This window comes from Cucurbita maxima, unplaced genomic scaffold (assembly GCF_002738345.1).
Source record: "Cucurbita maxima cultivar Rimu unplaced genomic scaffold, Cmax_1.0 Cma_Scf00046, whole genome shotgun sequence".
Classification (NCBI taxonomy): domain Eukaryota; kingdom Viridiplantae; phylum Streptophyta; class Magnoliopsida; order Cucurbitales; family Cucurbitaceae; genus Cucurbita; species Cucurbita maxima.
Window position 1 is genome coordinate 758,028 of NW_019272062.1, and position 12,960 is coordinate 770,987.

Consider the following 12,960-nt stretch of genomic DNA (forward strand, 5'->3'; position numbering starts at 1 on the left):
TTTTTTTTTTTTTTTTTTTTTTTTTTTCCATTGAAAAGGGTAGATCAGCAAATATCTTAAGGAAACATTTTGTGTGCCCAATTCCAAAGAAATCTCAAGGTTTCTTGATAATCAAGCTTTGACCAATTTGTCATTTTGATTCGGTTCAGGTCAGCCTTTGGCCCATGAGCCCTTTTGATAACACTAAAGTAGGGACAAGATCAGATACTCCTTTAAGGCCTTGAAGAGGTTGCCTTGCAGTTAATCCCAAATGTAGTTGGTACTTCCTCTTAAGTATCTTAAAGAACACCAAACACTCGTTGGACAACTTTGAGTTGAACTAACTCACTACTTAATGATAAATTCATCCTGGAGATACTAAGTGGAAGGAAAAAGCTCATTTCTTAGATTTTCTTTGAATTCTCTTTCACTCAGGTTGCCAAAAGGCTTAAAGAACAAAGATCTGAAAGGTTTGAACAAGTTAAATGGTAAATACACTTCTCCAAACAAAATTGAAAGCCACAATTTACAGGGCTATAGATGTTCCAAATATTTGTAAAAACTGAAAAACACACTATTTCTCCTATGGAAAAAGCAACTTGATCAATCTAAGACCGCCCATAACTCTCTTTTGAAAATGTTGAATAGTATATTAATTGTCTAGTTAGGCTTTACATGTTACGAGACTTGGAAAATTAAGCAGTCAAGTTCAGAATACTTTCTTTGTCAAAACCTCTCCTTTTGAAGATGAATCCATATTAGATCACTCTCTTTGAATTTAATGTCTTTGATGCATGTTGTCATCCTTCTTGTCCTTGTTTTTTTTAAAAAAATATCTTATCTCAACTCGTTCTAATCTTGAAATTCTGGGCATATTTATCATCTTCAACACTATAAAATGAGCAATAGAATGCAGAACAAAGTCCAGCGTACTGATAGGTCTTTAAATCTAAGGACATAAACCACTTTAGAACCATAATGTGTAGTTTGCTTGTAGATTGATCATAAGAAAATTCCCTAAGAGGTTGGATGAGATCCCATTGACGAGTATTCCTTCCTGCATAATGTCTTAGAAGATACCTCAAACTTCAGTTGACAACTCCGGATTTACCATTAGTTCTTTTGAGGATGAAAAGAAGAACTAAGACGTGTGCATAAATGACCTAAAAATTTTGAACTTTTCATCAAATAACAATTTTCATTGATAAAATGAATAATTACAAAGAAAGGATGGTTCATTTTTCTGCACTTCTTTGGTTCTTTTTGTTGTTCTTGTAGGCTTTTTGAGTGTTGGAGTTTGGAGTAAGCTCTTTATATTTCTGGTTTTTTGGGATGGATGGGCTGTGTTTGTTTTATTTTTGGTAGTTTATTTATTTATTTTATTTTGGTATCTGTAATCAATATTTTTAACCTATTCTCTAAACCATAAACTAGAAATTCTTAGAACTCTTGACAACATGACAATTGTGTATATATTCTCATACCCTATATCTCTTTCGACCTATTGCCAATAAAAGTTTTGTTAAATAAGGGTCAAAGTTTTATCCTTCCCAAATTTCCTTTAAGCTACCTCACTTGAAGTGAGAATGAATTCTCTTACTGGCAATGTGGAACATAAAGATGGTTAGCTTTAAAGAGAAACCCCACATGAAAATTATTTTTGTTAATAGGAAACAATAACCATTCATTGATATGATGAAATGGGATACAAAAGAAGCTCCTATTGAGAAATAATTATAAAAAAACACCCCCATTGTCTAGCAAGGGTGTCGAGGTTATAATACAAAAGGGGAGCAAGCTAAAAGAGAAGTAGAATCAATAAATAGGCAATGTCAAGATTCTTGTCCAAGAAGATGCGAGTGTTTTGTTCCGACCAAAGACTCCAACAGAAAACACGAACATGGGTAAGCCAAAGGATCTTTTTGTTCGTTTTGAAAGGGTGTCCCAAAAAAGAAGATTATTATTCTAGTAAGGAAAGCTCCAACCAAGAACACCTTGTAAGAAATTCCTGAATTTGGTGGCAAAGGAAATTACTGAAGAGATGGAAGGATGTTTCATTGTTGCTATAGCATATAGGGCAGCAGCTGGGGTATAAGTATAGCCATTGAGGACGGCATTGGAGCTTAACAAAAGTATTAATGCTAAGAGGGGCTAAGCTCCCATATAAATAATTTCACCTTTCTTGGACAACGACCAATCCAAATATGGTTATAGATATAGCTGATTTCGTGCACACATTGGCTGTTGATAAAGCCCTTGATTTAGATGAGAAAAAACCATCCTTTTCCAAAGCCGAGTGCCAAGAGTCTTCTTCACAGGTTGAATCATGAAGGGGCAATTAAATAGTGGATAAAGTGGCGCATTCTTCAATTTCAGGCTTCATGAGATTTCTACGGGGATGAAGGATCCCAAAATGCAGCAATAGGTGCGTCTTTCTTGCTCGATAAGTAAAAAAGCCCAGGGAAGAGTTTTTGAAGATTTGAGACTCCTATCCAAACATCTTTCCGAAAGGATGTGCGGTGATTGTTACCGACCTAGGAAATATGTGCATAAAGCATTTGTTTCAAGTTATTTGTGCATTTTAACGACTTGTAGGAAGAATGCATGGTTTTGGAATCCAGTTTAAGGTCAAATTGGATGGAACCATATTTGGAGGCAATAACCTAACACCAATGAGCCTCCTGCTTGTTGATACTAATTTATTGGCAAGATGGGACAACTGCAAGTTGATACTGATGTCCATCAAATTTTTGGCAATTTATGTTAAGGCTCGTTGCTTCTTCAAAGCGTTTGATAATGTTGAAAAGGTTACAGAAAGAGTAGCGCCATCGACAAACTGTAGATGAGTAATAGGGATGACATTGGGCTCTTTACCGACTTTGAATCCTTTGATCCAACCATCTTGTTCAGCATAGTAGGCGATGGGTTGCAGTTCACTCCACTCGGGATATAGTAACCCCGCTGTACCATCATCGACCACTCAGCTTGGCTGAACCCAGGATTCACCTTTCACAACTTAATATCCTCTTGTGTGTTATTTAAGGAACAGTTTCGGTCCTTCCATTTTGGAATCAACCATATTCCTCGATTCTAGATATGCGTTATGCTTTCTTAATACTTGAGCTTTGTTGAGTTCATCTCTCACTTCTTATCATAGTTCTCAACTTGATTGTCAAAGTTACATTGGTAAAGACGACAATGGTTTAAACATCCTTTTTCTTTTGTACATCGGCAATTGTTAATGATATGTTCTTCCCTTCTATAAACCATATAAAGCCAAGCCATTCGATAAATTCATTCGGCATCATTCTTCTTTCAATGTCTAGGTTCCAATAATATTGAAAGAACGATATATGGTAAGGGGAACAAAGAATTGTTTTGCATTGCGAGGTATATGGTGGCAGTTACTAGTAGTCTTTTTGGGATGATAAATCCAAGTTTCATCCAGCTTGGCGGTTCTATTCTATAACTCTATTTGGTTGCATCTTCTCGATTATGGTTTACTCAAATCTTGAATCTACATGGATGATGTCCCATTATTTTTATTTTGTTTAATCAGATGTTCTTTCCTCCGTTGGATTTTTATGTTTAGTTATTTCGAGGCGTTTAGTCATTCTTAGGCTTGTTAACTGAGACTAGTTCCAATTTACAAAGACGCCTCGATGAGAAGAATGTTCGAAAATGTTCTCTGATTTACAGTTGTTACAATGTAATTATGTGTTGCTCATATGAACAGGTGAATGAAGAAACAGTTGCCACAAGAACAGTTCTGGAAGGGAAAGGGACAAAATATTCTTAAACATTGTGAATATGAAGGCTACTAGGGGCTTGCCTTTCCCATTCGCAAGTCTTTGACAAGGAACTCGATTTATGTGCCTGAAGAGTTTATAAACATGGGTGGTGTTGTTGGTGCAAGTAAAATATTGTGATAGTTTATTTGGTCATGAAGGTTGAGTTTATATGGTCTTGGTTGGTATCTCAACTGTGTTGAAAATAAATGCAATTCCCAAATTCTTTCAAATGGCAAGTTCGATCAAAACAGAACTCGAGTTGTGTTCGGGTAAATATTTTCTTTCTATGGCATGTTTTTGCTTCGACATATTTAGTCTAAAGAATAAAACTCCATCAAGTTGTCTAAGGATTCCTCATGTCTTATGATAGTAAATGGATTCGGACATGATACCAAGTTCTTATGTTGAAAGATTCATTATTATAATGTATAAAGTATCTCGTTTTACTTATTTCTCTAAACGTTCACTTTTGAAAGCATTTTCATTCTCATGTTTGAAAGTTCATCTTTGCATGCAAAAGGATTCTAATATGCCTAGACTTGTGAAATAGTTCAAGCTTTTAAATGAATTATTACAATACTTTCTTCAAATTACAGGTCAACAAATGTAGAGCGATATATAAAAATTAATAGAATTGTCCTTTGATTATTGAAATATTGAGCGAAAAATTAATTGAAAAATAAATTTGGAAGATTGAATGTTCAACAAATCAGAGTGGCGCAGCGGAAGCGTGGTGGGCCCATAACCCACAGGTCCCAGGATCGAAACCTGGCTCTGATACTAAAGAAAGGCTTCCGATTTTTTGTTTTTTAAACCCCTATTTAGAGTGTATTGGGCCCATTGGATTTTCTAATTTCAGAGTTAAAAAGTCCATTCTTTGTCTGAGACTGTGGCCCTTTTGTTTATACTTCATTTTTACTTTTAACTCTCTATTTTTTTTTTTTTCCTTTTTATTCTTAAGAAAAAGGGCAAAAATGAGATTTGGCCTATGGAGCCCTCAATAAAATTAAATAAGTTAGAAATTTTAAAATAAAATTAAAAAATTAATTATTGTCGGAGATCGAGCGTTACAATTCAAAGACCCTAAAACGATAAAAAATTACTCAAAGGAAAATTTAGAGTTGAATTACCTTGTTGACCGAATATCTCAAACTAACCAAACTTATTTGAGATTCAAATCACTCCACGAGCCAACAAAGTGATCCAGTTAAACTTCAATGATTCTAAGCATGTAACCTCAACCACATAGAATTGCATAAAAAAAAACATAGCTTTAGACTAAAGAAAGCACCAATGCTCAAATGAAACTCTTGATTTTCCAGAGTTTTATTACCATAATTAGTCATCATGTGTAATCTAAAGTAAATAAAAAGTGTTAAAACAAAAAATACATTAATGAACCACCATAAATCTAGATTTCAATATCCACCAAGAATTTGTAACTATCTAAGAGTAAATGAAGCCTTATTTGAAGTATCTTGAAGTTGTTGCAATGAAGCTTCATTCTTCTAAATATTGTATTAAGAGTTTAACTTTAATGAAACTTGGTTTCGGTTTCACTTGTTAGTTTGAACTTCCTTGAAGTTTATAATATATGATTGAGATGTAGACATTGGAAGCCGCTCACGGGTGAGAACCATTTCGTAGACATTGGAAAACTATTCTAATTGCTCAAATCCGTCAAGAATTGAGGAAGAACGAGAGGTAATATTTCAAATTTTCTTTAAGATTTGAAAGTTTTTTTTGAAATTAGGTTTTGACATTTTGATATGTTGTTCTTGGAAGGATTTCTTACAACTTTCATGAAGGAAGCTAAGTTGAATCAGTTCCGACAAACGTGAAGAATCGTGATATTTATGGTTTTGAGCATTATTTGGACAAGTTTATTTTTGTGTATAGTTAACAAATTAGAAAAAATTAATTTGGCTAGAAATATGGATTAAAACTCTACTACATTGGTGAAGGAAGCAAGTTGATTCATGTGACGTAGAAGTACAAAAAGTTAAAGAAAATAGAAAATAATCGAGAAACCGAGAAAAACATGAATTTGAATACGCAGATCTAGAACGAGAAGAGGACACTTGTCAAGCAACAAGTGGGATACATGTCAGCAAAGGAGCAAGACACGGGTTGACTAGCTTAAGGGGAGACATGTTTGGCGAGGCAAGCGACATGTATCATGTCAGTAAAGGTCGACCTAATTCAACCTAATAACTCGCGCACAACACGATCTGCAAACCCGTCTTCCTAAATCCAAACCTCGACCCGACTCGATTGCGAGCATGCCTTGGAGCGTGTGTGGAGGCACATGAAGCACATGTATTCTCTCTTTTTTGCCTGTTCGACCTCCGTTTGACTATTTTTATACTGATTTCAATACTAATCTTAATATGACTTGAGTCACCTCCGAGAGATTTTTTAAAAATTTGGAGTCCTTCACAAATGAAAAGGCTTTCTTAGGAAGACATGCTTCATCAATATAAGTAGCACACGAATTGTACGGATCGATAAGACGTGTTAGTGTGCGACCATTTCTTACCTGAGGCGGTTAAAGTATGCATGATTAGGACTCCATAAAGGAAATTTGTGATGCATGCCAAATTTTATGCTTTTAGTCATGCGAGAATGAAGGATGAGATATTGTGATCTATACTCGGCCTGATTGATAGATGTTATCTCTCTGTTGAGTTTGCTTGAATGTTTATATTATGATTTCTATACTTTAGGTGATTAATATGAATATCTCCATAATAAGCATGGATGGATAAATAGATTATGTTTCACATTCTTTAGGTGATCGATAGAAATATTTTCCTAACAATGCATGTACGAGCGAACCACGTTAAAATTAGGGTTCAAGAACTAGAGCCATTTTCAAGTTGGCTTAAGACCACGAATTTCCAATGGACCAAACCTCCTGTAATCATGAGCAATGATTAGAGGTCTAGACCTAGGTGCACCCAAAGATTGGATTAGCTCCTAGGAGCTAACTTCAAGCGTTTTGAAAAATGCGAGATGAGGACTAAACTGCCTAGACACCCCTTAGAACCTAGTAAACCTCCACGACATCTAAGAATGATTAAGAAATTTTAACATGTTTAATAGCAGTGCGAACGATATTACTAGAAAGGTCACTCGAGTTACTATTAAATGTAGGGTCAGACCAAGGTTGACACCACAAATCCATAAATTAGTCTTGGAAAAAGACATGGGACTACATGCATCGTTAGCACAAGACAAAGGAGGATTTCTATTGAGTACAAAAATGGGACAAGGTAAAGGCTGCAATTTTATAAATCGATCTTCGAAAAGACTTGGGATAACATAAGTATATGACTGATTTAGATAAGTGCTCCTATTGAGTATAGGAACATGACAAAAGTGAGGCCACTATTCTGTAAATCATTTTTAAAGTGGACTTAAGACTATGTGGGTAATTTTTTAAGAATGGATATTTGTATTGAATTTAGAAATGAATTAGGATTGACATAACGATTCTATAAACTGGTCCTAAGGAGGGACTTGGAATTACACGGGTAATTAACTCTTTTGTTGAGCACCGAAATAGGGTTTGTTATTGAGTTTTGAATTTTTGTTATGATCAAACCTTGGTTTTCGATCTAAGTTCTTAATCTTAGTTCGAATCTAAGAACCATAGTTACGAGGTTTTAAGTTCTTAGCCTTGAGAACTTGGGTTTTAGCCAATGGTCTTATACTTTAGCGTTTAGCTCATGTTTTTATTCTTATTTCTTGTTCTCTTCTCTATAACACTCTTCCTAGGATTTAAGAAACAAGACATTGGACTTGGAAAACCTACGTCTAAAGCTCCAAGTATTTCAAGCAATGTAGTTTGAACGTGTATCCAAGGCTTCATGCATTCTCAGTGATACAATTTGAACAATGTAGTTTGAAACCTACATCCAAAGCTTTATATATTCCAAGTAACATAGTCTGAATCATGATCGTGTTGTGTCGTGGGAGGTTTAGGGGTTCTTAGTTCATATTTAAGGTAATATATTCTCTTTGTGCCAACTCTGTGTTCATGGAATCTTCGTGAATTCCTTTAAGGAGATCATTAGGAGTATTTTGATCTTATAATGTTTGAGTTTGAGTCATTCCCCAAACATGTTTGGTATATATCATGCAAGAACTTCTTGTGGCTTGGTGTCTGTATTTTCTTGGTGGTCTTAGGATTTGTGTTATACTCTTTTCTTTGTACTTGTCTTTAGAGTGTTTTCTTAGTATCACAGTTTGTTGGGTCCTTATTCCAAAAGTTATTCTTATAACACAAGTCCACAGAAGTCTTGTAATAATTTTTTTTAGATCCTAAAACAAATTTTCAACTCAAATAATATATATTTTTTTTGTTTGATATAATAAATAAAATAAAGTTTCGTTTTCAATTTAATTATTAAAATATCGAGCCGAATATTAATAAATTTTGTGTACATTTTAAGTATAATTTTTAAGGAATAAATAATTATGAAAGAAAATAGATAAAACCATAGGTTAATCAACAAATCAGAGTGGCGCAGCGGAAGCGTGGTGGGCCCATAACCCACAGGTCCCAGGATCGAAACCTGGCTCTGATAAAAAACAGAGTCTTCCGACTTCGACTGTTGTTTATTTTCTTTTGGGCCGGATTCAGAGGATGTTAGGCCCATTGGATTTATCCATTGGGCTTCAGCAATCTCCGGCTTTCGACATTTTGTTTTTATTCTTTCTCCAATTATGACGGTTTAATCGAATTGGGCCCATTTAGATGGTATTGGGCCTATTGGATTTTCTAATTTAATACACAATTCAGATTTTATTGAATTATATTTTCTATTTTTTTTATTTTAGTTTTACTTTTCCATATATATTTCTATATATTATTTTAATTTACAACACCTAGAAATTAATTAGAAAAACTTAATTAGTTTCAATTTTGTTCGTATCTTCCCACAATCCTCCCTAGGAATGTACATTTAATCCGACAACCCGAACTATAAGGGTTGGATTAAGTTCATTTTTCTGAACCCAAACTCAAAGTTTTGAGCTCATGGGATAAAACCTTCGGGTTGACCCGAGCCAAATAAAAACATATAAATTATATTAAGAAACTTAACGTATTAATGGTTTGGAGCTTACAAGGGTAAGAGTATGTGAATATTGTGATTTGAATCATATTAATAAGTCAAATTAAAAAATTAATTTTCGTAGAGGCTCAAGCGTTACCATTCAAGAACCCTCAAACAATAAGAAATTACCCGGAGGAAAAGTAAGAGTTGAATTACCTAGTTGATCGAATATCTCAAACTAACCGAACTTATTTGAGATTCAAATCACTCCACAAATAAAAGTGATCAAATCAAACTTCAATGTATGGAATCTAAACCCGAATTGAAGAAAAGAAAATTTAGTTGGTCAAGTTCATTTTACAAAGACAACATAAATGGTTTATGAAGTCTCAAAATGAAACTCTTGATGTTCCAGAGTTGTAATCTTCAACTTTTGTTACCATAATCAGCCATCATGTAAATGTACTAAAAATGCATAAACGAAGGTTCATTCTTCTAAATATGACATTAATTCTAACTCTCTTCAATGAAACTAAGAACTTAACTTCATTGAAGTTTATAATATATGATTGAGATATCTTGGTTTATATCATCAGTTGTAATTGTAAGACCCGAGCTTCGATAATGATTAGTTTTTCAAATTTTTCCTTAAAAGTCCTAAATTATGGGATTTTATTGAAGGCCTTAAATTTTAAAACTTGGTGAAGGAAGCAAGTTGATTCAAGTTACGTCAAAAAAAAAATCAAAGAAAATAGAAAATAGTCGAGAAACAAAGGAAAACTGGAATTCAAATACGCGGGTTTGGAAGGAGAAGAGGACACGTGTCAAGTAGTGAGTGAGATACGTTTCGACAAAGGAGCAAGGCACGGTTGACTAGCTAAAGGAGAGACATGTATGGCGAGGGAAGCGAGATGTATCACATCAGTAGAGGTCAACCGAATTCAATATGATAATTCGCGCATGACACGATCTGCCTACCCATATTCCTGGATCCAAACTGCGACCCGACCCGATTGCGAGCACGCCTTGGAGCGTGCGTGGGAGGCACGTGAAGTGCATATGGTCTCTCTTTTTTGCCTGTTCGACCTCCGATTGAATGCTTTTTATGTTGATTTCGATACTAATCCTAATATGACTTGAATGATGACCTACCAGAGATTGTTTTAGAAAATTTGGAGCCCTTACCAAACCAAAAACCTTGCTCAGGAAGGCACGTTTCGTCGATATAAGTAGCACTCGAATTGTAAGAATCGTTAGGACGTGCTAGCATGCGAGCATTTATTACCTTAGGTGGTTAGAGTATGCATGATTAAGACTCCATAAAGGCAATTTAGATGAGATGCTATGTATGTTATGAAAAATTATTGAATTGCCCTTAGGATGAGAATTTGTGATGCATGCCAAATTTTATGATTTCGGTTGTGCTAGAATAGAGGATGAGATATTATGATTTGTACTCGGGGTGATTGATAGATGTTATCTCTCTGTTGAGTTTGCTTGAACGTTTATATTGTGATTTCTGTGCTTTAGGTGATTGATAGGAATATCTCCCTAATAAGCATGCATGAATAAATAGATTGTGTTTCTCGTGCTTTAGGTGATTGATAGGAATATTTCTCTAACAAAGCATGCATGAGTGAACCAAGTTAAGATTAGAGTGCAAGAACTAGAGCAGTTTTCACATTGACTTAAGACAACAAGTTCTTAGTGGACCAAACACCCTACGATCATGAGCGATGATTAGAGGTCTAGACCTAGTTGCACCCAAAGATTGGATTAGCCCTGAGGAGCTAACCCGAGGCGTCCTAAAAATGCGAGATGAGGACTAAACCGCCTAGACACCCCTTAGCACCTAGTAAACCTCCACGACATTTAAGAATGATTAAGAAAGCTTAACATGTTTAATAGTAGTGCGAACAGTATCACCAAAACTCCGAGGCCACTTGAGTTACTATTAAGTGGAGGGATGGATCAAGGTTGACACTGTGAATCTATAAACTAGTATTGAAAAAAATGACTTGGGACTACATGCGTAGTTAGCACAAGACGAAGATTCCTATTGAGTATAGAAATGGAGAATGCTATAATCGATAAATCGATATTCGAAAAGACTTGGGATAACACAAGTATATGGCTTAGGTAAGTGCTCCTATTGAGCGTAGGAACAGGACAAAGGCTGAGGCTGCAATTTGGTAAATCATTCTTAGAGTGGACTTGGGACTACATAGGAAGTTTTTTAAGAATGAGTATTTTTATTGAGTGTAGAAACGAATCAGGACTGATACTACGATTCTATAAATTGGTCGTAAGGAGGGACTTGAAACTACATGAGTAGTTCACTCTTCTATTGAGGGTAGAAATAGGTTTAGACTAACGTTGTAATTTCGTAACCAGTCTTTGAGGAGACTTGGGACTACACAAGTAATCTTCAGGGAGAGTGCTTGTCATGACTCGATGTCCACGAACTGCAACTTAATTAGAAACTTGAAAACATGAAAAGACACGATAAAAGAGACAATAAAAAAATTTTACATTAAAAAAAACATCAATATATTTTACATACAAATCCACGGTAAAGTTTGAATACATTGGGCTTAATAGACAAAATGACTTAAAGAGTAAAACAATGGAAACATAGTCTCGCTCTATATGGAACCTGCTACAGATCCGTTTCCATCCTCGAACAACTCCTTCTTGTCGCTTTAAAAAGATAAAAGAATATGAATTAGTACAAATAATCAATAAGTAGGCTACTTGTAGGCTCTTAATCGTGTCCTTAAGATAGGCTCTTAATTGTGTCCTTAAGATGTGATAGAATATCACTCTTTCAAATAAGGTTCTTGTTCTTGACTGCCCTCAGATTTTGTTATTGAGTTTTGAGTTTTTGTTAGATCTAACCTTGGTTTTGGGTTTGAGTTCTTAATCTTAGATCCGACTAAGGAACTTAGTTATGAGGTTTTAGGTTCTTAGCCTTGAGAACTTGAGGTTTTGGCCCAAGTTCTAGTTCTCATACATTAGTTGTTGTTCTTGTTCTTGTGCTGAGTTTATGTTCTTGTTCTTGTTTCTTGTTTCTTGTTGTGTCCCTATAACACTCTTTCCATGGACTTAAGAAACAAGACATGATCATGAAAAACCTATGTCTAAAGCTCCAAGTATTCCAAGCAACATAGTTTGAACGTGTATTCAGGGCTTCATGTATTTCCACGATATAACTTAAAACCTACACTCAAGGCTTCTTATGTTCTCAACGATGTAGTCTAAAACCTGCATTCAAAGCTTTATATATTCCAAGCGATGCAACCTGAATCATGATCGTGTTGTAGCGTGGGAAGTTTAGGGATTTTTAGTTCATGGTTAAGGTAATATATTTTCTTTGTGCTAACTAGGGACATATCTTGGTTTATTGTTTCATGAGTCATAACATGTAGTCAACCTAGTAGTTATGCCGAACGTGGCCCTCAATTACTGTCCATGAAAAATCGTGATGATCACATGATTGGTGCAAGACATGAACGTGAAATCCAGCAAGAAACGTGGTTAGGGCATCTCATCTAGGTGAAGAAAACATAAAACCCAAACGTGACATCCTACTAAAATCATGGTGCAAGGCATCCCACCTAAAAGACAAAAACATGAGTCTCAGGAAGCACATCGTGGAGGAAGATCTCGAGTCACCTTAGACATGATTAAAGTATTACCTAGCAATTTTCTTTTTTTAGAGTTTTAGTAAATTTAGGGCATTGTCTTGTTCATGTCCTTAGGGTAGCATATCTTAGCATAATTTTCTGAGCTAACCCTAGGGAAATGCATAATGGTAACACATCCTATCTTCATGGCATACTTAGAATCCGTGGCCCTAAAATATACCTGTCTCATTTGTATATCACATCTTATGAGCTTGAGCCATTCCTTCCCATTTGTCATAACTCTTGGTGAATTCCTTTAAAGAGGTCATTAAGGGTATTTTTGTTTTATACTGCTCCAAAATTTTCTATATATATATATATACCCGTTCAAGAATTTCTTATGCCTTTTCATGTCTATATTTTCTTGGGGGTTGGTGGCCTACATGTACAATCCAAAAAAAAAAAAAAAAAAAAAAAAAAAAAAAAAAAAAAAAAAAAAAA

The 12,960-nt window shown here is 35.0% G+C and overlaps 1 protein-coding gene and 2 non-coding genes across 4 annotated transcripts in view; all 3 read left to right on the forward strand.

Annotated features, from left to right (window-relative positions):
- Nucleotides 1-4,109, forward strand: part of LOC111470557 — a 9,667-nt gene extending 5,558 nt beyond the window's left edge. Inside the window, exons 2-3 of one of the 2 annotated variants that reach the window (XR_002715059.1) lie at nucleotides 150-467; nucleotides 3,716-4,109. Coding sequence is in view for 1 of the 2 variants with exons in the window: in XM_023116095.1 (XP_022971863.1) it covers nucleotides 3,716-3,719 (4 nt within the window). In the remaining variant the exon portion in view is untranslated. The remainder of the gene's footprint in view (nucleotides 1-149; nucleotides 468-3,715) is intronic. The other variant, XM_023116095.1, reaches the window with a different exon arrangement.
- A 369-nt stretch (nucleotides 4,110-4,478) lies between these two features.
- Nucleotides 4,479-4,550, forward strand: TRNAM-CAU. The gene has a single exon. It is a non-coding gene; the product is annotated as a tRNA-Met (tRNA).
- A 3,740-nt stretch (nucleotides 4,551-8,290) lies between these two features.
- Nucleotides 8,291-8,362, forward strand: TRNAM-CAU. Its single transcript has one exon. It is a non-coding gene; the product is annotated as a tRNA-Met (tRNA).
- The last annotated feature ends 4,598 nt before the right edge of the window (nucleotides 8,363-12,960 follow it).